At 40.5% G+C, this 27304-nt stretch overlaps 2 protein-coding genes across 2 annotated transcripts in view; one reads left to right on the forward strand and one right to left on the reverse strand.

Annotated features, from left to right (window-relative positions):
• Window positions 1-4435: 4435 nt before the first annotated feature.
• On the forward strand, window positions 4436-8410 carry STBD1 (starch binding domain 1). The gene is made up of 2 exons (XM_054591813.1): window positions 4436-4701; window positions 6540-8410. The coding sequence occupies exons 1-2, from the start codon at window positions 4482-4484 to the stop codon at window positions 7397-7399; spliced, it is 1080 nt and encodes a 359-aa protein (XP_054447788.1). The 5' UTR covers window positions 4436-4481; the 3' UTR covers window positions 7400-8410.
• A 3360-nt stretch (window positions 8411-11770) lies between these two features.
• Window positions 11771-27304, reverse strand: part of CCDC158 (coiled-coil domain containing 158) — a 54160-nt gene continuing 38626 nt past the window's right edge. Inside the window, exons 17-23 of the mRNA XM_054590037.1 lie at window positions 24291-24451; window positions 22539-22598; window positions 21599-21658; window positions 18182-18249; window positions 15181-15339; window positions 13864-13971; window positions 11771-11847 (exon numbers count right to left, since the gene is read on the reverse strand). Of these exons, the coding sequence (XP_054446012.1) occupies window positions 11771-11847; window positions 13864-13971; window positions 15181-15339; window positions 18182-18249; window positions 21599-21658; window positions 22539-22598; window positions 24291-24451 (693 nt within the window). The remainder of the gene's footprint in view (window positions 11848-13863; window positions 13972-15180; window positions 15340-18181; window positions 18250-21598; window positions 21659-22538; window positions 22599-24290; window positions 24452-27304) is intronic.

Raw genomic sequence — 27304 nt, forward strand, 5'->3', positions numbered from 1 at the left:
TGAGTGACACCCCCGTTCCCCCTTCGCCACCACCTTCTGTGCCTGACTTTGGAAGCAAATATCCCAGTTCTCTCGCTTCCCTAAGTTCTTCCTTCCCACCCTCTCTAAGGCCTGTGGCCCTGCAGACAAAGCTGCTTTTCATTGCTTTGTCCTCATCACATCACTCCACACCAGCAGTGAGCGAGCGATGTTTTCTTGCATGAGGTTAAAGAAGAAGAATCTATGTCTACATGTATATGTGTATCTATATCTATATATCTATACCTGTATCTATCTCTGTATCTATATACACATATAAACACACGTAGACACAACACTTGAAAATATCCATCCATATCTATACCTATCTATTTATATTCTATTTAATAGGATAATAATCATTAGAACACGGGCACTACAGTATTGCCTCTAAAATATTAGAGTGGACATAATTGCAATATAACTAGCCACATGGAAGCAGCTTTCCAACCTTTCTTCTTGAAATTATGTGAAGGGCTGAAGTTAGGCTTGTTTTCAATATCGCTTCAGAACATAAATCTCTATTATGGATGTAACTGCCACCTGTCTATGAGGAATTTGCAACATCTCTTCTTAAACTACAGACCCCTAGAAAAGCCCCTTGCTAGTGCCTTAACGATAAACCTTCCCACAGAACGTACCGTCTTCCTCCCTCATCCCCACCGAATCTGCCTTCTTAGGCTCACAGGTCTTCTATGTAGGGGTAAAGAACATTATTTTGCAACTGTATGGGGATAAACAGTGTTATTAGTGCTGTAAGAATGTTTTTAGAATATGTGGCTATAGGCTTTTAATAAATATGGTAGTAAATGGAGTATGTTTTAAAGCAGCAACAAAAAAAGTTAATGAATCAACATTTACGTTTAGAAAAGGCAAATAAATAATGTTCTTTTAAAGTGTTGTATGATAAATCTGATACTAATGGGTTGGGAAGAATTGTGTCATTTTTTGGTTATATTTTTAATCAATGAAATAGCAATTGATGACAATAAAACTTTTAAAAGAGCCTTCTAGGAATTAGAAATGAATTGTGGGGATTGTATTCCAAGATTTTAGAGATTCTCTCAGATTTTATTCATTAGCATATTGATAAAAAATACTTTGACCAATGAAGCAGCAACTGAAGCTAACTAAGGAAATAAAAAGAAAATGGAGGATTTTCATCCTATTTGTAAAATCATTCTATTGGCTTTAGAGTTGATAGCATTGAAGGATATCCTATGGCATCAATTTTTAATTTGACAACAGAATATAAAACAAATCTAAATTTTTCTTCAATATTCTAATTTTAAGAATTATGTTTCTTGCCCTGGCTGGTGTGGGTCAATGGACGGAGTTCCAGCCTGTAAACCTAAAGGTCTCTGGTTCGATTCCCAGTCAGGGCACATGCCTGGGCAGTGGGCCAGGTCCCCAGCTGGGGGCGTGTAAGAGGCAACCACACATTGATGTTCTCTCTCTTTCTCCCTCCCTTGCCCTCTGTCTAAAAATAAATAAAATATTTTTTAAAAAGAATTATATCTATCATAGTCTTAAAATTTAAGAATTAGTTAGGAAGACAGGTTCCATAACAGAGTCCATAGAAGACAGAGTCCATAGAGACTGCTGTTTTATAGAGTGACATTCATTTTCTTAAAACTATAGCTTCACTACCACTTTTTATTCTTTTCATACTCATTTAAAGATTGGCTTTGTTATCTTAAGGTTGCCTAATGTGAGATACACCAGTGGTTTCAGTGGTTTTAAACTTCAGAGGTCTTTAAAAAGTCTATTATTGAATCCTTAAATAGGTTAAGATATGAAACCTTGACAATAAAGTAACATCTATGTTGTATTTAAAAATGCACATAGAATATATGTAAAGAAGGTGACCACAGTGCTCCAGATGGGGAATACATGGAGCTTTTAATTCATTCACTCAACCTGTACCTTTTGAGGCACATGCTGGGAGTATTCTAGGTGTTGGGAATCCAGCAGAGAACAAAGGCCATTAAACCCTACTTTCATGTAGTTTATATTCTAAAGAGAAGAAAGAGAAATCAAACAGAACAAATCCAGGGATTAAATGGTATGTTAGTAGTGATGCCCTAAATGCTAAGGAGAAAGATAAAGCAGGGGCAGGGTACAGGAAGCAGGAAGTTATAATTAAAATCGGGTTATCAAGGAGGGGCTCACAGGGCAGGTGGCACTGGGGCCAAGACCTGCGGAGGGTGAGGGAGAGAGGACAGATGTCTGGATGGATGTCTGCGGGAAGCATGGCTCTAGTCCAGGAAACCAGTGTAGCTGGAGGAAGGACAGATGGATATGAGCTCAGAGAGGTCACAAGGGACAGATTCTGTAGGATCTAGAGGTTTTCACCATGAGATGTAGAGCCATTGGAGGGTCTTGGGCAGAGAAGCAGTTTATGAGAATGTTTTAATGGGAACCCCAGGAGGGGCTCAGGGGTAGAAGCAGGGGGAGCGGTGAGAAGTGAGAGCAATAATCCAGGTGGTGGCAGACCAGGGTGGCACTTGCTTGTGGAGAGAAGTAGAATTCCCAATATAGTTAGAGGAAAGAGTGGTAGAATTTGCTACTGCCTACTGTGAGAGGGAATGAAAGGGGAGTCAAGGATGACTCTAAGTTGATTTCTTTTTTTCCAGCAGTGGGAAAGGATGTGGTTGCCACTTCCTGAGATGAGAAAGACAGAGCAAGTAGCAGATTTGGGCAAGAAGAGCAGGAGTTCATATCTGAGTGAGTTTGGTTTGAGTTGTCTATTGTTATCCAGTTGAGAATGCCCGGTTGGTGGTCTCCTCCCCACCTTCTGCTACCTCCCTACTCCCTTATAATTGCAGGGGGTTGTGACCAGCCCTCCAGTAGCTCCCTGGCTGAGCCTGGCATCCCATTAAGGATTGCTCTCTCTTCAAGCATGGGGCACATTTGAGCCATTTGTTTTACCAGAGGGAGCCATTTTAGTAATTATTCCAAGGCAGCTATTTGCCAGCTGTGGACGTTGCAATTGGATGTAAGAGTGTGTAGTTCAAAGGAAAGTCTTGCCCTGCAGATACAAAAGTCAGAATCCTTAGCTTGAAGTTGGCATGTTAAACTATCAGATCAGCAGAAGAATGAATTTAGAGAGTGTTAAAGAAACAAACAAACAAACAAACAAACAAAAAACCCACAGGCCCCAAATGGCTTTACTCTTGCTAAAAACCCTTGATACCAAACCGAGATTTAATCCCCAACCTAATTTCAGATTCAACCTCTTCCAAGAACATCCCTCTGTATCCCGCATGGAAAAGAGAGGCAATCTACATTAAAACAAAACCAAAAACCCTCCCCCTCACTTCCCCCTCAAAAGATGGTCCAGTTCCAAAACAATCCTTCCTTCTCTTTCCATAATATCTCTCTTCCCCCACCCTTCTCCCGATGAGGCCTTTCGTTTTGTACGATGCCTCGGAGTGCCCTTCTATTTTCTAGGTGGGATGCTGCCCCACTCATAAATTGCTTAATAAAGCCAAGTAGATCTTCACATTTACTAGGCTGAATTTTGATTTTTAACAGAACAAATGTGCAAATTCTTAGATCACAGGGTGGTGGTGTTTGTGAGGCTCAAATCGCATGCATACGTTACACACCGGGCAAACAGCGCTTAACAAAGAGGGTGTCTGTTTTTATTAAGTCCATCTGTAAGAGTTTGTCCCTGAGCAACATCCAGTCCATCACTGACAGCGCGCATTTTGCAACAATTGCACACCCCCAAAAGAGGTCGGGGAAGAAGCAACGACTGGAAGTAGTTGAGATGACTGGCATTTATAGGGGGACAGCTGTCGGTCCAATCCTCTGGAGGCGGAGGCTCGGGGGCGCAAAGCACACCTAACTGGCGGCCGAACGGAGTTTCAGCGGCATCTCCAGGTTTCTCCCCGCTGCAGCCGCAGAGCTCCCAGCTTGCCGCACCCGCGCTGCCAGGTTACCGCTCCAGCCGGAGCCGTCCCGCGAGTCCCCGACGCACGTCGGCCTCTCCCGTGACTGCGTTCCGGGAAGCTCCCGCCTCTAGCTCGCCGCGCTGCGACTGAGTGTCCGTGGGGAGGAGGCAAGGCTGGCCTAGCGGGCGGTAGAGTGAGAAGGAATAGGGTGGGGAGGGACTGGTTTTTGCGCGCGGTAGCGGGGCGCACTTGGGCTCGTTACGCGTGCGAAACACTCGTGGAACTGGGCATCCTGTGAACCTGACCCGGCGACTGGAGGAGTAGAAAATGGAAAACGTTGGAAAAGGAGGGCGCTCGAGTCGCCCGGCCGGAGCTTGGGGCTGCAGCCCCGGGGCGGGGCTGAGAAAGTTGAGTTTTAGACTCGGAGGGCTGGGCTCCTCGCGGGAGCGCGGGCCAACCAGGACCGTAAAAGGCCGGAGCGGGCGGGGTAGGTGTGGCTTTGCCTTCGTGACCTGAGCCCGGGGCCCTGTCGCCCTCGTCTCCCGCAGCTCCGGCCTCTCAGCCATGGGCGCCATCTGGTCCGCCCTGCTGGTCGGAGGGGGTCTGGCCGGAGCGCTTTTCGTCTGGCTGCTCCGCGACAGGGGAAAGAAGGGGGACGCGGAGCAGGAGCAGGAGCAGGAGCCGGACGCCACTCCTGGGAAGGCTGCGGCTGCGGGAGGCGATCCCAGTGGCGGCGGCGTACTGAGCCCCGCACCTCCCAGGCCGGAGCTGGTCACCAAACCAGGTATTCTCTCCGCGTCTCGAGGGCAGGTTCGCCGCGGGGCGGGGCGGGGCGGGGGCGAGGGTTTGAAATTCACCGAGGGCGGAAAGTATCCGCCTGGAGCGTTCCAAGTGGCACGGTCCCAGCGACCAGATTTCCCTACCCCGGGAGAACCCTCCCACGCCCAGTATTTCCCCCGCTGGTGAGCACGCACTGGGCAGGTTGCTCGCTCTCTACCGAGACCCTGGAGAAGCCTCGGCGGTTCGTCCTAGGGCGGCGCCCCATCTAGGCTGGGTCTCCAGCGCCCGCCCCTGCGGACCTGCCCCTAACCCTCAAATAGGGATGAACACCGCTCGGCGGCGCGTGGTGCAGTGCGAGCGCCTGCAGTGGCGCCGCCCATCCAGGCTTCGGAAACTAGTGCCGAGGTTTAGGGGGACCCTGCCACCCTCTTCAATCCCTTATCGACCAGGGATACTTTATCAGTATCAATGTCAGAGACTCATGCCCTCCCATCCCTCACCGCAGGGAAGAGCTGGGTTCGGGAACACCCGAAGCGTGAGCACCTCCCGCTCTCTGGCGGCTTCTGTCGGGAAGGCAAAGTTCAGGGTGGACTCTGGCCAGTAGGCCGCGCTGGAGCCCTTGGGCTGCCGGCCCTCGCGCATGCTCACCGCAGCAGCGTCGGGTGGTCTATTCTCTGGGGAGGGGACTTAGTAAGGGTACTTACGGCGACCCAACTACGAATTGACATTTAGATTTAAATCTCTACATTTTAGAGAGGGTATGCTAGGCAATGTGGAAGTACTGGCAGAAAACCTTACTTCGCAGTGTCCGCGCTGGGCTAGTTTCCATTGCCTGGATCCAGCCTCCGGTGAGAGCGACATCTGTGCACTTATTTTTAGTGGAATGCTGTTCATGGGTAGCTGCTTGAAAACCTGCCCCATGGCCCTTCCTGTCATTGGTCTGGGATGAGCAGAGAGCTCATTTTTCTTTATCTGACCTTGTGTTGCAGGTTGAAAGATTGCGGGAATTCGGAGTAACATTTGTTTCCATCTCACTTCCAACCCCACCACTAAAGAGAAAATGAAAGACAATCTTCCCCACCCCTCACCCCCACCGCCAAAAGCCCACCTGTGATGATTGCATGACTTTAAAGATTTTGATCCTGTCAGGGAGCAATTTGGGCTGTTAATGAAGTGACCAAGAAGGAAAGCGAAATTTTAGAGAGCTTGGATTGTGTGTTTTTCAGAACATTTTAAAAAAGTGTACAGTGGGAGGGGATGTGAAAAGCCTACAGCTTGTTGGAGTGCTTCCCCACGCACGTGGGGCTGGCAAGGAGAAACCCGCCCTCTTCTGCCCGCCTCACCCGCAGCGATGCGCTGCTGTGCTTTGTATTCTCGCGGCGCGGCAGCGGCTGTGGGGAGCGCTGGTCCCTGGGCTGCAGGCAGTTCCTTAGAGCACCGTGGATTCTGCTGGCTGGTAAGGTAGCCATCCAGCCCTTTGTCCCACAGGCTGGACAGCATTTTTTGATGGTAGGAGCCCAACCGCTTGATTAGGTTGAATGCCAGTAAGGCCAGGAATATGGAAGTCGAGGACCATGACAGGGTACCCTTTTCACCTCTAGGACTTGCCACTTCATTAGACACTCCTGGATAAGCCCTTTATTATTGGATATCCATGATTATCCTTAGCACACAGTAATTGGTTCAGTGTCTGAACTAGGTAATTAGGTACTTGATTTTAGTTCGGATAGATTTTGTGAAAGGCGGCTTGATTCCTGGTAAAGTCTTCAATGACTAAACTTTTTTCTCAGCCCAACTTACTTGTTTCTCATGAGAACTGCCTATTACATTCTGGTTTTATAGAGCGTCTTCAAGAAAGCAACGGATGTTTGGTTTCAGAGACCAAAGGCCCTGGTGATGTGCAGGACGCAGCATGGAGACTGCGGAGTCCTTCTGGAGATCCTGGTGACTGTGACAATTCAAGACAGCATGTTCCTTTTGGGCAGTTTCCGGACACAGAAGCTAGAGCTGCATCTGCACCTGGTTACTCTGGGGGTTGCTTTGAAGCGTCAAGAAACAAAAACCGTGAATCTTGTACAGGAGAACGGGGATTCCAAAAAGGACAAGAGACACCTGCTAAAGCAGCTCCATGTCTTGCCGAGAAGCTGCCACCTAGCAACCTGCTCATGGACATAGGTAAAGAAGTGAGCCTCGCCCGGTTGGACAGTCAGGACTCAGCTGACCAGGAGGACTGGGAAATGGTGTCCAGGCACTCCTCTTGGGGAGACATTGGTTTGGGTGGCAGTCTGGAGGCTTCAATGGTAAGCCCACACCAGGGAATGGACAATGGCAAAAACACTCGTGTGGAAGCAAGGGGTCATGAAGTGAATGCCAAAACAAAAAGGGAGGGAGCTATGACTTCAGAGTCTCAGCAAGTTAGTGTCAGGTTCCAGGTCCATTATATCACAAGCACTGGTGTGCAATTCATTGCAGTAACTGGAGACCATGAGAAGCTGGGGAGATGGGACACTTACATCCCCCTCCAGCACGGCAAGGATGGGTTCTGGTCTCGTTCTGTCTCCCTGCCAGCAGATACCGTGGTGGAATGGAAGTTTGTGGTGGTAGAGAATGGGGGAGTGATTCGCTGGGAAGAATGCAGCAATAGGTTCCTAGAAACTGGCCGTGAGGATAAATTGGTTCACAAGTGTTGGGGTTTTCACTGATTCAGTTTGCAAAATATTGAAGAAACCGTCGCAGACTGTGGAAGAGGCTAAGGTCGTGGAGCACACTGAATAATTTAAAATGGAGGAAGTATAACTCCAAGCTTGAGTTCAGATTTGCTAATGGCTTTTGTCTAATGTGCAGACATATATATGCAGATAATGTTTCCAATGAGCATGGCCTTTTTTCCATGGCATTGATGGATGGATTTATGCTGATCCATCTGCACTTTAGGGCTTTGTCCTCTTGGGGAGTGACTTGGCTAGGCTTCAGGTGTGGCCTGGTCAGGGAGCACAAAAGCAATCCAGCTGCACAGGGTTCAAGGTTGAGCCTTTGGGTGATCCTTACACCAAGGGAGTGAAACAAGCTGCATGTGAAGAGCTGAATTCCTCGTGAAGCAGCTGGACAAATGTTCTCTTGGCTACATTATGTTTAAAAATAGTTAACTGTGATCAGAAAATATCTGTTACTAGATGTGATTAGGAAAGCTTGATTTTACCTGCCTGGTATGGTTTGAAGGTAGCAAGTGTGTCTTTGTCTTATAATCGGAAGCTAGTGTAGAAACATCAGGCGCAGCCCATGAGGAAAGGAAACAGAAATAGGTGCTGAGGCCGGTGGCCTGAATGAGAGATCTTAGAGGGCTGGGAGGTACAGAGAGGCACACCTCACTGTGGGGAGGGACACTCCTGAGGCCTTTGTAGAACCATCTCTGCCCCCGGTATGGACCGACAGACAGGCTGTCCCATAGCAGCCGTTTCGGCCTCTCCCCTCTCCTTCCGTAGCTATCCTGGGGAACCAAGCTGGAAAGGGCAGTGACACAGAAGTCCATCTTCTTTGCTCTGAGAAGAAATAAAACATTTGACCTTTGCCATTACAATGGAAAACAAAATAAAACCTGAATTTTAATATCTTTATTAACTGTCTGAATTATTTGCCTAAATCCTGGAACCATAATAGCTTAGATGTAAAATAAAATACTAATATTTTCCTCCATTAATAACAGACACAGAAGAAAGCAAAAATCAGAAGGCAGAGAAGTCTGTTTTTCTCCCTTTGAAGACAAAGTTTTAGAATATTTCTTTCCAAACTGTCCCTTTGGAGGGGTATTATGCATGCCTGTACTTGAAAATGAATTCTTATATGTTAAAATAACTTTTAATAAGTGGAACATCTTTTGGTGAAACATTACTTAATTTTGGTTACAGATGCTCTTTGGAGAAAAAAGCTTAAACCCAACTGAAAATAATGTTAGAAAGTGCTTAAAATAATTAATATTTGATACTTTTTGGCTCACACAGCATTTTTATGTTAAATTGGTATATACTTCTTACATACTTCATAACGAGTTTAATTCAGTGAGGGACGTCTTCAGAAGGCATTTCCTGTTCCTGTCCCGAATGCCTAGGCATTTCTATTAGGTAAAAGTAAAGCAATTTATAATTAACAATTTATAATAAACATCTTTAGAGTTCTGTTATCAGTCATTTTACCATAACCTGATAAAATAAAAATTAATCTTTCAGTAAATCCAATTGACATGAGATATATATAAAATACTAAATTACATATTTAAAAATTATCTAAAATGGAATGTGCTTAGAGTGCTAATACTGACATTTAGAGGAGAAAAATGAGGACTTTTTTTTGGTGGGAGTCCACACGCCCTACTTGCTTTATCTTCTGAACTGCACGTGGCGACGCCAGCTGCTGTCAGATACCCCCATGAAGAAGGCTGCAGCTACAAGCCTATTTCTTACTGAACAGTCAGCAGCGGGTGTTCCTGGCCGGAGGGCAGCTCTTGCAGGGATTGTTACCCAGGTTCCTTCTGTCCTGCAACCCCCTGGGACCTCACTGTCCTCTGAGCCAATGCCATGGAAGGGGAAATGAAGTGAGGGAAAACCATAAATGCTTACTAAAACTTTTGGCAAGAAGTGCCGCATATGGCTCTGCCCACGTGCCATTAAGTGCGGGGGAGGTGGGGCTGGGAGACAGCCCCTGGCTGGGCAGCTGTTTCTCAGCGCCATCCGGGCCAGAGACAGAGACGGGAGTGCAGACTTTTTTGGACAGCCAGCCTTCTGTCACCTTGTCCCTATTGTCTTTGGCACCACTGAAACATTTTTGTATATGTTGTTCTTGTCTTGTTTTGCTTGTTTCACACATGTGGTATAATACAGTATAATAAATACATTTGGTCATTGTCCCAGGTTCCTGGCCCTGAGCTCCTCAAACTCTTGGAATTTCCGGAGAGATGGGAGTACTTTTGTTACTCATAACGAGGCCCTTTAGATCACACCACAGTTTATGCTAACGAGGAGGTTTCCGGTGGAGCCCCTGTAAAGCCCTGGGATCGAGCTGCTCACCAGAAAGACCCAGTGGTTAAAGGTTTGGAACTTTCAGGCCCACCTACCAATCTCTGGGAAGGCGGGGAGGACAGGAGACTACGCTCTTAAAACTCTTGAAAACAGTGAAGCGCCCAATAAGGATTATTCGGTCGACCATGGTCCAAAGGACTGAATTAGATTATGACGGAGCTGAAATATTCCTATCACAGAGTGAGGTGGTAGCCATCCCAACCAGAGCATTACTCAGGCGTCTGTGGTGATGCTGGTGTGAACCTACTGTGCTGCCAATCGTATGAAAGCATAGCACATACAATTATGTACAGTATATACTTGATAATAAACGAGTATGTTACTAGTTTATATATTACCTATGCTACACTTTTTATCATCATTTTAGAGTGTACTCTTTCTACTTATTAAAAAAAGTTTGCTATAAAACAGTATGCACTGTTGCATTGGCAGCAGCCTCATCTTGTGCTTACCAAATTCTCTGGGTTGCCTCATTTTTTTCTTGCGCTTGATTTAATCTCATGCTGTTTTATAAATTTAGTGTAGACTTAGTGGACGGTGTTTATAAAGTCTTCAATGTACTCTGCTGACCCGCCTAGCCCTTCCCATCACTCACCGCTCACTCACCCACCCAGAGCAACTTCTAGTCTTGCAAGCTCCATCCATGGTGAAGTGCTCTATAGAGGTGTGCCATTTTTTATCTTTTATATTGTATTTCCATATTTTTACTATACTTTTTTAATGTTTAGATACATGAATGCTTACCACTGTATTACACTTGCCTACACTACTCAGTGCAGTAACATACTGTACAGGCTTGGAGCCCAGGAACAATAGACTATACCATGTGTCCTACGTGTGTAGCTGGCTGCACCTTCTAGGTGTGTGTAAGTGCACTCCATGTTTGCACAACGGCGAAACCGTCCAACAACACATTTCTCAGAACATATCCTTGTTGTTAAGCAGCTCATGACTGTAAGGAGATTTAATGAGCTTAGGGTTGGTGAACACATCGAGGTGCTGAGAGGGCGGCACACGCTGAGAGGGCATGGGAGCGTCACACTCCAGGTCCCAAAACCTTGCCCTGTGTATCTCTTACATTTCGCTGTTCTTATTTCCTTTATAATAAACCAATAATAGTAACTAAAGTACTATGTTCCATGACTCATTCTAGCAAATTACTGAAATGCAGGAATAGGCTGTAGGAACCCCCAATTTACAACTCTTAGTCAAAGAGTACAGGTGGCCTGGGACTTCTGATTGGCATTTGAAGTGGGGAGCAGTCTCATGAGATTGAGCCCTTAAGTCTGTAGACTTTGGCATTAACTCCAGATAATGTCAGAATTGAATTGACTTGTGGGACATCCAGTTGGTGTCCACAATCAGTTATTGGTGTTGGGAAGCACTCCACATTCAAAACTCCCTAATTTATTACAAGCTAATTCAGGTAGACTGAATCGATTCAATCTGAAGAAGTTACCACTGACTGAAGAATAACATGTTTTCTTTATTTCTTTAGAGTTCTTAATATATATAAAAGAGAAACTTTTTCCAAAAGTTTTGATTAGGGGTCCCAATGTTTTGTTATCCGATTACGCTCACTGATACAGACCAATCAGTGAGTTCAGGGTCACAAAAGGAATCCCTGTCAGTACGGAAGAGTTTGTGCTGTTCTGGGCATCACACTGCATCTGCCACGTGGGTGTGAAAGTTGTTTTTTAAGTTGAAAAAAGATAACTATTGCCTCAGCACCAGTAAAAATATTAAAAAACATAATAATACCAACATATTACTACAAATTAATACTTGTAAGTTATGAATACTTGCACAACTAGTTAATACTGCTTGAAGTTTTACTGGGAGAGCATTCAAGAATATTTTATTTCAAAATAGAGTTTACAGGACAGGGTATCTTTTATTAAACTTTCACATAAAAAGAAAAAAGTTCACGGGGCACTAATTATAAATAACACCACAATTAATTGGGCATCATCTCTCTGTAAAGGTTAGGCAAGCAATGTATTATTTTAGTAACATTTTTTCTTGGTCTTTCACTTTCTGTATCCTCTTTTCTTGATTTCTGATCATTGAAGACATTGCTGAAAATGTTAATAAAGCAAAGTTAGAACAGCAACATTTAGTGAGGATTCAATTTTATTACGTGCTTTTGGAAAGGTCAGCTCACTACTGTAGAACAAATGCATTCTGAGCTCAAGAAGTTCTTAAAAACTGCAAAACAGCCTATTTTTGAAAAGACATGTTATGGAACAGAGCTAAGGATAAATCTTTATTCTTTCAGCTATTTTAAATGGGCATGATAGTGTTTATAATAGAAGTAATAAGTATTAATGTAGATACTTTGAACACTTCAGATGTGGGCAGAGAGAGGAAAGTCTGTTTCTGCCCCTTCATCTGCCGGCCCCCGTCTCGGAGGTCATCCCTGTAAACAGTCTGGTGCGTATCTTCCCGTATGTGCACACACACACACACACACGGACACACACATGCACACACACATTTTCTCCTTTACATAAATGTAAATGTAATCTAAGTTATTCTTTTTTAAAAGTTTTTTCCTTTTATAAGTTGTTCTGTACCTTGCTTTATTCACTTAACAAAATGTTAACATCACTGCAGTTCAGCTCATGTTTTGTTACTACTGCACAGCATTCCATCATATGGATGTACCAACATGGTAGGTAATAAATTTTTGAAAGTTGCTTTCTTAGTTTTCTTTATACACAATGTTATAGGAAATACTTTTATAAACAAACTTTCGTGCATTTGTACAATTATTTCTTATGGAATAAATTGTTAGAAGTAGCATTTCTGGGTCAAGGCATATGTGCACTTCAAATTTTGATAAATGCACCCAAAATTTTCTCCAAAATATTAGTTTCATAATTTCCAAGAGGTATTCCATCCAGACAATGTATCTAATATAATGGTCTTTTTATTTTATTTTTTTAACAAATGCAACATGTCTCCCCTTGGACTCTTACATGGTGGCATTACTCAGATAAACTCAGAAATATAAGCCTACATGTGATAAAAATGGGGCCCAAGGATATAATGCATCTTCTTTTAAAAACTCACAATAAACTTAAAAGCAAATATTCTTCCTGGTATTTTTATACATAGGGATCTGGGGTTATCATAAGAGATCTGAAATTTTCTTTTATAACAATTTGGCATAGCTTTAGTATAATAAAAAATGTAAATTTTGGAATTAGAAATTACAGAGATCAAGTCCCAGCTCCACTACTCATGTGACTTCGAATTTATTGACTGATTGTGATTTTGTCTTCAGTTTCCTCATTTTCAAGTGACATAATGCTAGTGCCCTCCTCCCAGTGTTGCTGTGAGGCTCACATGAAGAAAACGTAAGTAAAGCTCTGAGAACAGGGCCTGGCACATAGCTGCTAAATGCTCAGTAAATGCTAACAGCAACCATTATTATTAATGAGGTTAAATTTATTTTATAAGGATTTGTTCTTAGAAAAGTATTTATTATCACTTAACTGCAACTTATTTTTCTGGAGCTGGAAAGGTGGAATAACATGTATAGTCCAAAATTAATTTCCCTCTGAAAAAAGGCTCCAGGAGTCATGAATTTAGAGCAAAAAAAGCATAAAATGTGACAGCCCTCCCAAGCCCGTGGGAAGATGCCCTACCCTTCCATATCCATGGGAACATCCACCTGGAACTTACGCCCAAAAGTTGCCTGTCATCTGCAGAATACAAAATTTCTCATCCAAGGAGCTTTAACAAAGTAGTTTATATTTTTATTTAGTGATTCATTTTGTGGCATAGTCTCTTATAGCCCATGCTCATTAAAACCCTGTGTAAGGCTAAATAGTGTTATTTTGTTTTCTAGCTATTGATTGCAATTGTTCCCTGGCTACCACCACACAAATGCTTATTTAGAGCAGAGGGCTGAAGTGACCTGCCTAAGGTCACACAATAAATCCGGGGCTTAGACATGGTTAAGACCCTTCTATTTTGACTAAGGTTGCTCATTCAAGATCCTTTGCAGTGGGTCAGTGGATAGGAGGCCTAACTGGAAGGGCCGTATGCTTTTGAGCAAGGAAGATCTCGCCAAATGTACACTGTACCTTGGTTCTTTATCTGTAAGTCTTCTACCAGAGTTTGCAAGCTTTCCAGTCTGTTCTGAAGCTTCCTGCATGTTTTTCCTGTGGTTTCTATTGGCTGAGACTGTGAAGCTATTAGAAAATTGCTTAGATGTGATATTAAAAGCCTATTTAATATGTATGTTAGAAATCTTCCAATTATAGGTTAAACAACATTTCCTTTAAAATAATGACAACCTTAAAACATTATTTTAAAATTAAGAAAAGTCTTACCTAAATATTGCAATATTATCTTATTTGATTTTGTTTCAAATCAACCTGACTTACTCTTATTTAACTACATAGCATTAAAGGGATGAGTGAGAGGAATACTTTAATGATACATTCTGCATTACAAACGACAGTTTTTCATACCAAATCTTAGGGTTCCATGAATTTAGGATTTGGAAGAACAAGTTTTAATACTGACACTGGCAACATTCTTGAAGGTGTGTGAGGGCAAGTCCGCCTTTTAGCCACTGTCGCCCCAACGAGGAAAGTGTCACAAGACGGAAGAGGCGGCATGGCGGCTGACTTGCGGCAGTGAACAGAGAGTGAACGTGGCAGTAGCAACCGAGGAGGGGCCAGATAACACGCAGGCTATTCTCTCACCAGCGCGCTAAGTTTTGTCAACCTCTAAAAAATTCTTGATGGGCAATCTCAAGATTTTAATTTTGACGTTAGTCTCTGAGGCAACAACTTGCCAAGTTTACCCTCATCAAAGGAAATGCTGCCCTGGAGCACGGGGGCTCTCTGAGTCCATCGCATATGATGAAAAACATTTCAAGTTCAATTCAGCCTCTCTTTATTTAATGTCAGTTATTTATTAGGTACTTAGTCTAAATCAAACCATTTTTCCCACCTGTCTTAACAAAAAATGTGAACTTAGAATTTAAAAAATGAGGACATTTTGATAAGTTTGTATGGTAGATATTTGCATTTACAAAAGCAGAGAGAGCCATGACTTTAGAGAATGTAAGTAAGAAAGAAAAGCCACAACACTTAAAATATACAAAATCTCATATTAAATAGGAAAAAAGTTCATTACTCATGACAAAAAGATATTAGTTATATATATAATTTCTATGTATATTTATTATTGTGTGCATATATATACATACACACACACATACACACAATAACTATTCTATTTAAATCAGACCTACTTGGTATCCCAGCTAGCTATCAGAACTTGCATATAAGAACACAATGTAAAATCTTTTCTGATTACAGAATGGAACTTTCAATTTATCAGAGCTTTAAAATCAATTAATCTTATCATTGATATCAGATAATTCTTACCTTTAACAGAATCAGGTGAATGAACAGATTTTGTGGATCTATATTGAGATGTGGAACCTATAGAATCTTCAGCTGAACTAGTTAGGAGTGAGTGAACTGGAGACTTCTTAGGAGAAGAATGGAATGAACGAGAAGCTGAATTTTTCACAGATGGACTTACTAAAATTTTGCACAAACAAAAGAACAGACTTAATTAAGAATAGTACACCACACCTCTCAAAAAGTCACACTCACAAGAAAATGTTCCCAGTGACTAGGGGGAAGGAAAAACGATGTTCTATTACCCAAGAAATATTAATTACCCTTGGGTATTTAATAGAAATATTAAATTTCTATTTAATATTTCTATTTCTATAAATAGAAATATTTCTATTTCTATAAATAGAAATAGAAATTTATATAGAAATAGAAATAGAAATAGAAATAAATAGAAATAGAAATATTTATAGAAATATTTCTATTTCTATAAATAGAATATTAATTTCTATTAATATTCTATAAATAGAAATATTAAATACCCAAGGCTTTGGGTGGAACTCAGAAGGGCTCGGCATTGCCTTGGCTGGTGTGGCTCAGTAGATTGAGTGCCAGCCTGTGAACCAAAGGGTCACCAGTTCAATTCCCAGTCAGGGCACATGCCTGGGTTGCGGGCCATATCCCCAGTAGGAGGTACACAAGAGGCAACCACACAATGATGTTTCTCTCCCTCTCTCTTTCCCTTCCCCTATGTCTAAAAATTTTTAAAAAGTGGGGAGAGGGGGCTCTGCATGGGAAAGGACTGTCTTAGAACTAAAAATCTACAGGAACAAGACCTGTCCTTGGGGATCTGAGGTCCGGTTTCAAATCTTTAAATTCCTAATTGGATTAAATTAACCCTGATTGCTGATGTCCTTAGTTATCTACTACAAGTGAGCAAGGATGCGCTCTCCAGAGGAAAGTAACCTCATTCTAAGCATCAAACCATCTGTTCAACTTTTCATATATATGTCTGTCATATGATAAAAACAATAAGGTATATGAGGAGGCAAAATTACATGATGGAAAACCAAGAGAAAAATACAGATAATAGATTTGGACTCCAAAGGTCTGGGCAATAAAGGCACAGACTACCACAGATTCAAATAGCATTACCGCAAACCCAAACAGGTTCCTCTAATATAAAGGAAATCATATCTGGACATAGCCATAAAATCTGCTAACAAACAACCAAACCAAACCAAAGACCAAAAAAGTCTTACAGCTGCCAAAAGGGCAAAAAGGACAAATTACATTTAAATGAGCAACAATTAAACTTAGAGCTGACTTCTTAGTAGAGACAGTGGAAGCCAGACAACAATGTAATATCTTCAAAGTGAGGGAAAAATGTCAACTCTAAAATTCTATACTCAGCAAAAAATATTCTTCAAAAATGAGCATAAAATAATGACAAGTTCAGAAAGACAGAAAGTGAGAAAATATATCCCTAGCAGACTTACATTAAATAAAACATTAAAGGCATAAGTAAAATGACATCAGAAAAAAGATAAAGTATAAGTATGTGGGTATATTAAAATGAATATTAACTGTTCAAAACAATGCAAGTTATCCACTGTGGTATTTACATTTATAATTAAAATATGTGACAATAATCATATGTAAGTTGGAAGGACAGTGAATAGATTTAACATATTCTAAGGTGCTTACAACGTATGAGAAAAGGTAAAAGCACTCATTTGTATTAATCTAATAAAGCAAGGATATATCTTATATTCTCTTGAATAAAACAACAATAAAAACATATTAGTGAAGTATACCTGAAAGAATTGTTAAATTTCAAATAAATGCTGTTTTCTTCAAATATTATTTTTTACAAGACTTCTCACAAATTAAAAATTATTTAAAAATTGTTTTTACCTAAGAATATTATGTTTTGAATGTGTACATATATTCTTCTGTAAAATGTGGAAACTTATCTTTCTCCTATCTTGTTCACCTTATGTCTCAATTTTCCCTATTTACATTATCACTGTTCAGATTGATAGCTAAACTTTTGTTGAATAACCACCATTTTCAGTTTCATTTTTCCCACTTATTTAGTTGCCTTCCATAGAAATGCTGATTACATGTCTGTCGCTTTGTCCTTGTCTTCCAAATCTAACGTATTTTCTATATATTTTTAATCTTTCTTAGTGTTAAATACTCCTTTTGTATAATTTTCTCTACAGGGTCCAACATGTCCATTACTAAGATTTCAGTCATGCCTATCCTATTTGTTATTTTTTATAAGGGTTTCCTTTGTAACATTTTTTTCTTTTCCATTTTTAGTCTGAGTTCAATGCCATTTTGCTTTTCAACAGATTCTGTTATCTTTCAATCTCCTCCCTGACCTCCTTGTTTTTTCTAGAGAATGTTTTGTCTACAAATCTTAGGAAATTATATGGAGAATCATCAGTCTCAATTCTTCTCCTTTTTCTTTCATCCATTCTGTAACGTATATACTGAGCACCTACTATGTACCAGGAAGGTTTAAGTGCCTGGCACATATCAGGCCACCAAACACATAAAGACATCTGCCCTTGTGCAGCTGTTGTGTGGCAGGAGTGACACACAATGAACAACATTAATTATTAAGTCACATAGTTTAAAAGTGTGATTTAAAAGAAGAAAAAGATAAAAGGAATGAGGAGTGCGAGAGGGTTCCAATTCTTAAATAAAGTTGTGAGAGTGAGTCTCACTGGGAAAGTGGTATCTGAGCAAAGGCTTTATAAGGAGGTGAGGGCATTAGCGATGCAGAGAGCACAGCAGGTGGAAAGGTCCTGATACAGAAGCTGCCTGAAATGTTCAAGAACAATTCAAGGATGGATGAAGTGGAATGAAGAAAGGGGGAGCAGCAGGAATGAGATCAGAGAGTTGACAGGGACTTAGAGGCTATTGTAACAGCCTTAGCTGTCATTCCCGAGGAAACAGGAAACCGCTGTGAGGTTTCAGCAGGCCTGTTTCTGTGCTTTGACTGACAACTCACCTGTGGATGGGAATGTAAAGCAACTCGAGGGATCTTCCATCTCTCCTGCGTGCAATGTGACTGGCTCTCTGGAAGCATAAGAATGGTCATGTAAACACTTCATTTCAAAAACACAGTGCTAATTTTTATGGACAGAAGCAAGCCAATGCAGGCAAAAGTGATGGCTTGAAATATAAACTCAAGGTGGCAGTCCTAGCCCTGAACTGCAGAAGTCCTAAAATATCCAGTGAGGGAGATCCAAAGCTGTCTTATATTTATGTATTCAGTGCCTATGAACATTTTGCAGAATGAAAATTTAATACATAATCTTAGGTAGAAAATTCACTTTTGTGTAATAGTAGCTATACAACTCAAATATTTCTCTCATGGATTCTAAGATCTCAATGACCTATGTAAAAATGAAAAAACCAAAGAAAAAAGATGGAAACCTCTCTTAGCGATAGTAGCACCATTTTACAAAACTATTAAACTTACTTTTTTTAAAATCAATTAAGTTGAGAAAACCACATAGTTCTGAGCATCGGGTTCATGGCAGCAGTTCTCAAGGCGGTTACCTTGCAGGGGGTTTGTGAGGTCAAGACTATTTTTAACACAATACCAAGATATTATTTGCTTTTTAAACCTTAGTCTCTTATATGTATACAGCGGAGTTTCTAGAGGCTCCATGATGTCTGATATCACAACAGATTAAATGTAGATGCATGTATGAGAATCCAGCTTTTATTAAGCTTTAATTTAATGCATCAAATTGTAAAACAATGTTCTCTCAATGATTTTTTGTTTGAAAATATAGCTATTTTTCATAATAAAATAGATTATTATAGTAACATCTAACACACATTGTTACTTTTAAATAAATATCAGTCTTAAATTTTTTAAGTGCTTAAAAAATAAAATTAAAATTAATTAAAATTTATTTTCCAATATTTAAAATAGCAATAAAAATGACCTAGATAAACAAAAACTCTTTGGAATCTTCAATGTTATTTGTGAGTGTAGAGGGGTCCTAAGACCAAGAACTTTGAGAAAAGCCCTGGAGAGGAAGGTCGTGGTTATATGGTGCATAGCCTTAATTATCAGGGCAGAATTTGTTCTTGCTGCAGTAGGCAATAGAGAGCCTTTGAAGATTTGGGGCCTGGGGGCAATAGATATAGTCTGAGGTGTGCTTTAGGCAGACCAATCTGAAACTGATGCATAGAAGTGACTGAAACATGCAAGAGATCAGAGATTAAACATCTACACTAAACACTGGAGAGGCAACCACAACAGTCCATGAGAAAGCAAGGCTGAAAGTGGCTGACAAACATACCTGTATTTGAAGGCCAAGAACCTACCAATGTTACTTTATATGGCAACAGAGGTTTTGTAGATGTGATCACTTCAATCTTGGATTTTGAGATGGGGAGATTATCCTGGATTATCTGGATGGGCCCTACATGCAGTTGTAAGTGTTTTTCTAAGAGGGAGGCAGGAGATTTCGTAAAGAGAGAAGATGATGTGTCAACCTCAGGAGAGAGAGATTTGAGGCTGCTATGCTGTGGGGTGTGAGGATGGACAGAGGAGCCACAATCCAGAGTGCAAGGAAGAAAGCTCTGGAAGCTGGAAAAAGGTAAGGAAATGAATTAGTCTCAAGAACTTCTGGAGGGTGTGTGATCCTGACAACTGATTTAAGACTTTGGGCCTCCAGAACTGCTATGACAGATAAATTTTTATCATTTTAAGTCACTAATTTTGTTACAGAAGCCATAGGAAATTAATACAGGCAGTTTGAGGGGACCTTCCAAGAAGAAAATGGATTTGGCAGCTGTTTTAGTGTCAAAACTAGTAAGATTTGGTGACTTGAGAAATGAGACAAGAAGGAAGAAGAATCAAAGATAACCTAAGTGGTAGGTAGTGCCATTCTGTGGCGTGCAGAACCATGAACTGAGGGGAATGATTTTGTGGAATGGCCATCTTCATTTATTTGGTCATTATAACCTTTGGGTCATTATGTTTCATTTCCTGCAACATCCATATGGATAATTAAAAAAGAGAGCTAGATATTATGAAGCCTTTATAGGAAACCTTCCTTAGAGCATAATGCTGTGCATTAAATGATAAAAACGTGACAGAATAAGAAGAGTCAATTGTCCAAAAAATTTTTGAGAAATGTTGCTCTCAGAATAATTCAAGCACAAATACCAGAGTTACTTGTTTCATTTTTATTCTGTTCTGGGTATGTGGAGTATATTGATTTAGCTTATATGGCTGCAGAAGTTGCTAGATTAAGAGACATTACTATAAGATGTTGACTGAACAAAATGTGCTGCACTTACAGTGAAACGCTGAGATGAAACAGCAATTTTAGTATTCCTTCTCATTTGTGAGTATTAAAAATGACCACTTTGCCGTAGTGTAGAGCACTCAAATGCATTTCTAATTTTCTAGTATGCATCATACTTTTCAGAGCTTCTGTTAAATACTTAAAAATCACTTCTTCCCATTTGAACAGGGGAAGGGGCTGGGGCCCATCTTTTCCTCAGCGACCGCATCGCGGCTGAAGGAAGCAGGCTTTTCTGGTCATGGAAAACCCACAACAGAGCTTAACTTAGCTCAGGAAACCAGCGCCTTGTGCCCCACAACTAGGATTGGGTTCTTGCCCTGGCAGCTCAGTCCAGGCTCCCAGAGCTTGGGAGCCAGACAGACCTGAGGTGAAATCCAGCTCCGCTCTATGACCTTAGCAAGTTGCTTAAGCAACCTGAGTCTTCATTACTAACCTATACATGCAGATAATAACGCCTACATCATAGATTAAATAGACTTAAGGTAGTGAGTCTAAAACACCCAGAAAATGGAAAAATAAAAATGTGCAGTAAGATAGTTGCAGATATTATTAATAGGAACACTATAGTGTTACACACCCAGGTAACAAAATCAAATCTTGTTTCCTTTACGTTAAGAGAAAGATATATTTGGAAAGATTCAAGTTTGTTGCCTATTGATCAAGTAGCAGGGACAATAAAATATTAACAATACCAGCTTAATTCATTCACTAAACAAAGATTTAATGAATAGGTACTACGTGGCAGGAGCCTGGTGCTGAGGATATGATAATGGATAAGCCTCTGCCTAACAGGAAATTAAACAGTAGAATTCATTTTCATATTTTATGATATAAAAAGGGCTCTCATGGCTCTATTTTTTATATGTGGTGAAAATAGAAAAGAAAAAATAAGCTTTTTTCCCCCCACTGTCATTCAACAAAGAGACCTTAGATTGCATGCAGCAGGGTCCATATCTGTCTTGCTCACTGTAACATTCTAAGGGCCAGGCATAGAGTGCGGCACTTTGGGGGCAGTTAACGATCTTTTGAATGAATGAATGAACAGTAGTGGAGGGGACATTCTGGAAGTCAGGGCTGGTAAGATCTTTTCTTACCTGCTGAGAGTGTCACTTGATTTACTGCCTTCGGTGGAGTCCCTTAACGAGTTGTTGCTTCTGTTGGTAGAGGGATGAGGGAAATTAAAGACTGTACCGTGTTATTTTAATTTAGTGACAAAACAAAATTCTTCCTCTGAATGTCGCTTTTAGACACAGATTCAAAGGAGTGCGACTGGGGCACTGGCTCTTCCAAGTGGAGGAAACAGTGTGGAGAAAAGCTTGAAGACAGGGAGGCATGGGGATCAGGAGTAGTCTGTCCAGGTTAGAGCGTAACATGGGAGTAAAGCAGGCTGGTGACAAGTTAGGGAGATTCTTAAATGTCTGCCTGCGGGAACGTGTGCTTGAAGCAGCAGGCAGCGAGGAGCTTCTGAAGATCCTCAAGCAATGACCTCTGTGTCCAAATTGAGTAGCTAATTAATGTTTGCCTTTTTTCTTTTATGGCTACAGTCATTTCTCAGAAGATGTCTTTGTTTAGGGGTTATGGATTTCATTTCTTTATGCTCTTTTCATGATTCCATTTAAAAATTCAGCTCTTCAATTACTGATGAAAACAGGACTGTTTGAGGTTATCATTCCCTTCCAGACTACCTTCCTTTCAAATGTCATGTAGCCATTGTAAATATGTGTAAGTGTAGAAAAAGTCTGTGTTTGGCATGGCCACACAACATAAATATAATCATGTGGGTGAACAGCCGCAAAATTTAAAATAAGCAAAAAAAAAAATGCTTTTAAATGATTTCTAGAAAGTAAATTACTTTAATATATTTCATTGAAAAAAATTCTTTAGTTTCAGTTAAAAAATGTAACAGCTTTCTTTCAATGAGCCCCAAATGCCCATCAATTCCCAGGTAAACTCCAAACAGACTTTCCAAATCACCCAGTCACATATAAAATTCTTGGACAATTCCTTAGATTCAGAATCTCAGATTCTTTTTACCTATGGCGCATCTCTAATCCCAGGCTTGCTTCAGTAATGCAATCTCTTGCTCTGTCATCTCTGTATAGATAAATGCAACTCTCCGTTAATTATACAAAGAATAATTTCCAGATTCCATGTACTTTTAGAATAATCAATTCCTTATATGTATTTAACTCTTCTTCAAGGCACAGCAGATTTTAGGCTTCTTCCTCTCAGAAATGCCCTTTTGGTGCGTCTAAGTTTTGGTGACAAGCTCATTTGTAGGATTACAGCAAACTAACATAAATTCTCTAAAGGCCACATACATTCATGTTCAGGACAATCTGATACAGTTCAAGCCCGTAAGGGCTGAAGTGATGAAAACCCAATCAGGGAAGGCATGGCAATCTGTAGAAAGGCCAGTGCGAGGAGCCACGGGCTCTTACTTTTACTTCTAGCTTTGCCCCTTTGCTTCATAGGAGGAAGCAACTCAGTCTGTGCCTAAATTTACCCACCTGTTAAACAAGCTTAAAAATACCGCCCTGGCATAGAAAGCATATTAAAGAGTTGTGAAAAAAATAAAAGTGCTCTGCATATTCTTTTATGAAGCAGCCAATAGAACATTTCTGATATGGGATTCAGAGTATACAATGTTATCCTAGGTAACTGAGCTGTTACTGCTAACATTTTACTACTATTATGAATAATTATTAACAAAAATTAGGCAAATCCCGCTAATAATTTGCTACCTCAGGTCAATATATATTAACTTAACATTAATCTATTTGCTATATAACCAGAAAATGAATATTACAACAATGTTGTTATAATACTGACAGCTAGTGTACAGTTACTATAATACTAAAAGCATAGTATATACCATATTAAAATGTTTTAAGTTAATAATACTCAATAAAATTTTAAACCACTATTTGAAAAGAATATGAAAATCTCATTGATTTCTCTGAGTTTGTGTTAGGAAGGGTTCATAAACTGGTTGAATCCTTTTTGGATCTGAACATGTATTAATATGACGTAAGTCATTGGCATGGATACCTAAAGATCCAAGGCCTTTCCTATTAGCTTACACCTGGAGAGTGATGTAGTTCTCAAGGTTCTGGTTTTAGCTTCGCCTATGTGTCTGCAGGCAAGTCAACCCTTTGAAACTTGTGTTTTTCTCATTTGTAAAATGGGATATATAAATCCTGCCTTGTCTTGCCTCAAACTGTTGTGATAATCAAATAAGATTATGGATGTGAAATTTGCTGGGAACTATAAATTTACATAGAAATATAACTTTGGGTAGCACCTTGACCTGATTATTTTCTGAGCAGAACAGCTATATTATTTACTCTTGATGTCAAGTTATTTTACATTTGCTTAACTCCTCCCCTTTCATACTGCTATCCCTAGTAATGTCAGACACTCTTCAAAGTTTTTTAAACCTCAAACTCCTAGAGCAGCGATTTTCAATCTTTTTTTTATCTTGATACACATAAACCAATTACTAACATTCTGCAGCACACCACAATCATGTATTTTTTGTCAATAGGTATAATTTTAATTCATTCACGCTGGATGGCTATTGGTGCATTGGCTGTTGTCATTTTTTTATTTGACAATCTAAGGGAAAAGAGGTCAGTGCCCTTGACTAAATAGGTGTTGCATGCTTTAAAAATTCTTGCGGCACGTCAGTTGAAAATCGCTGTCCTAGAGAGTAACACACAGACAACTTGATGGCAACGTGCTGATGAGCGAGGCTTTCCCACCCTGAAGTTCACTCAGTCTTACACAGCCACGTATGAGACTCCCAGAGACGGTGCTCTGCCCTCCTCCTCGGTCTTGCCCAGAGACACAGCTGGCTCTTCGTTGATCACACTTCTCAACTCTTGCAGAAGCTGCTTCAGGTCTCTTGTTGGATCTTCCTTCAGCGGGTTAGGTTTCATAGAGTGCTGCAATGAAACAATTTACAAAACAGACACTTTTTTCCCCAGATTTGTATCCTATTTTTTCTATTATAAAGTTAATTCAACTGGTAAGTAGAAATTAGGGAGAAGGAGAGGAAAACAAAAACCACCTGTTGTCTTGCTAGTCAGGGATAATCAATAATAACCAATCATCAGCATAGTGCTATATCTAATTTACACACATATATATACTTGTTTATACATACAAGGTTTGTCCAGAAAGTATCCAGCCATGTGCCATGAAAAATAGAGACATTTATTGAAGAAGATACAAAATATAAGAAGCATTATACATAGGACAATGATGCCTCACTCCCCTTCAAAGCAGGCACCTTGGGACCTCACACAGTTCTCCCAATTGCCATCAACTGCCCTGTCCTATTTTCCTGAAACTCATCAACAGTCTGAAATCTCTTCCCTTTCAAAGGTGATTTTAGTTTTGGGAAAAGCCAGAAGTCACAGGGCACCAAATCTGGGTTGTAGGGGGGCTGAGTCACCTGGGTGATTTGAGGATTTGATGCATGAGACGCGATGCATGAGTGGATGCGTTATAGTGATGAAGCTGCCGATCACCAGTTGTCCATAGCTGCGGCTGTTTTTGTCATATTGCATCTCTTGACCTACACAGAACAGTGAGTAGTGCTTCTTATTAATTGTTTGGCCTGAAGAGGTGTACTTGTGATGAACAAAACCTTCCCAATCAAAAAACACAGTTAACGTGGTCTTGATCTCGCTGTGACTTTGCCAGACCTTCTTCAGGAGTGGAGAACCAGGAGACTTTCACTGGGATGACTGAGCCTTTGTTTCCAGATCATACTCGTAGCCGTAGACCCATTATTCATCTCCGGTTATGACCTTCTTGAGGAAATCTTGTACATTGGTAGCAGTTTGAATCAAGTCATTAGCAACTGCAGCACGACATTCCTTCTGCTCTGGTAGCAGAAGCTGCGGAATGAGTTTTGCCACAACACATTTCCTGTGTCAAAATCTTGGACCCAGTAGTTCTTGGAATCCCCAGATCAGCTTCTAGTTCTCCCACTGTCAGTCGCCAATCTCCGTTGACTGCAGCTCATACACATTCAACATTCTCTATATATTATCTCACTGAAACTTTAGTCTTTAAACCAGCCAGTAAGGTATAAGTAATCACCTCCACTTTAGAAATGAGAAAACAGAGGCATAGACAGGTTAAGTAATTTACTTAAAATTGCACAAGTGGTCCATGACAAAGCTGGGACAGAGTGTGATCTGTGATTTGCTGCCTGATTCTCACAGGATATATCTGTTAGGAAATGTGATCAGTGTGCTATAAAATGTCCAAATTTATGGTCACAAAATCACAGAATATGTGTGAGGATTCAATAATATATTTGAGCACCTGACCACAACAGACTTATGTAGTCTGGTTATTACTGAAAGTAATTCAAAAATTACATGAGGGCAATTACCCTGCACTCAGAAGCATTAAACCAAGACTGACTGATAAGTCAAATGCACCTCAGCAATCGTTAAAACTACTAAAGAGATATTAATACAAATACCAATATCATTTCCTAACCCCTTCTTGAGGTGACAGTGACTAAATAGGCAGAGCGGTACCAAGCGAAACAGCACAGGCTTTTAGTCATGGCTACTACCCTTCTCTAGCTATGTGATCTAGGACAAGTTACCTTTCCTGCTTCAACAAGGTTTTCAGAGCATCTATTATGTGCCAGACATTGTCAGAAACTAAAGTAAAATGACAAATATATCTCATAACTGGTCCCTGACTAAAGAAACCATATAGATTAACATGGGAGGCAAATATATAAATGGATAATCTTTCATTCTAAAATTTTTCAATTGCAGTTAACATTCAATATTATATTAATTTCAAGTGCACAGCATAGTGGTGACCCATTTATATGACTTACAAAGTGATCCTCCCAATAAACCTATACACCCTGGCACTGCACATAGTTACTGCAATATTATTGACTATACTTCCTCGGCTGTACTTTACATCCCAGTGACTATTCTGTACCTGCTGATTTGTATTTCTCAATCCCTTCACCTTTTTCACCTTGCCTCCCAATCCCGCTCCCACCTAGCAACCAGCAGTTTGTTTTCTGTATCTATAAGTTTGTTTCTGTTTTGCAAAAACAGATAATTTCACTATAACGAGTGAAATACTTATTTTAATCTCCATTTCTTCATCTAAAAAAGAGGAGGAGAACTCTTACTTTACTAGGATCATTTAAGAAATGAGAAGTACTGGATGCATGCATAGTAAGTAATCAAGAAAGACTGTTTTCTACCTCCCTTTTTCCTTAGTATAAAAACATAAAGTATTTTATATGTTTCACACTTACTGATCTAGACTTGCCAGAGGCACTACGACTTGAAATATAATGTGTTAGTGCCAGGGTAGAGCCACTAGTAAGAAGTTATCAGAGTTAATTGTGTATTCTAGCTACTATACTCCTCTTGACATAAGTAAAAATATCATCTTACTTTTAAGCTTCAGGGGGAAAAAAATGACATGAACACAATCAGAAACTTATTTCCTCTTTGTTTCCAAAGTTTCTGAGCAACTTCTTGTGTGTCCAACATCTTACCTTTTTCTCTGGAACTCTGCTATATAGGGAGGAAAGCATTTACCTTCATATTCTTATACAATGCCTTTAACACTGACATTCAAATAAGGGTTCTATGATGACTCTGGGATTTAACCCACCATAAGCCTGGAAGAAGGCAATTCTCCCTATCTGTGGCCATCTCAGTAAGGTCCGTATAAGTGAGCCATGTGAGGAAATATTAGAAACAGGATAAAGTGGGATTCAGCAGTGATAAAAATTT

This window comes from Pteronotus mesoamericanus, unplaced genomic scaffold, assembly GCF_021234165.1.
Source record: "Pteronotus mesoamericanus isolate MK-2021 breed Mesoamerican mustached bat unplaced genomic scaffold, CSHL_Meso_final contig_130, whole genome shotgun sequence".
Taxonomy (NCBI): domain Eukaryota; kingdom Metazoa; phylum Chordata; class Mammalia; order Chiroptera; family Mormoopidae; genus Pteronotus; species Pteronotus mesoamericanus.

What these genes read in the sequence shown, in the direction of transcription:
- STBD1 (XM_054591813.1), top strand. Translation starts at nt 4,482, where the DNA reads ATGGGCGCCATCTGGTCCGCCCTGCTGGTCGGAGGGGGTCTGGCCGGA. An exon ending in GGAGCTGGTCACCAAACCAG is followed by an intron (nt 4,702 to 6,539) that starts GTATTCTCTCCG and finishes CTGGTTTTATAG; the next exon opens with AGCGTCTTCAAGAAAGCAAC.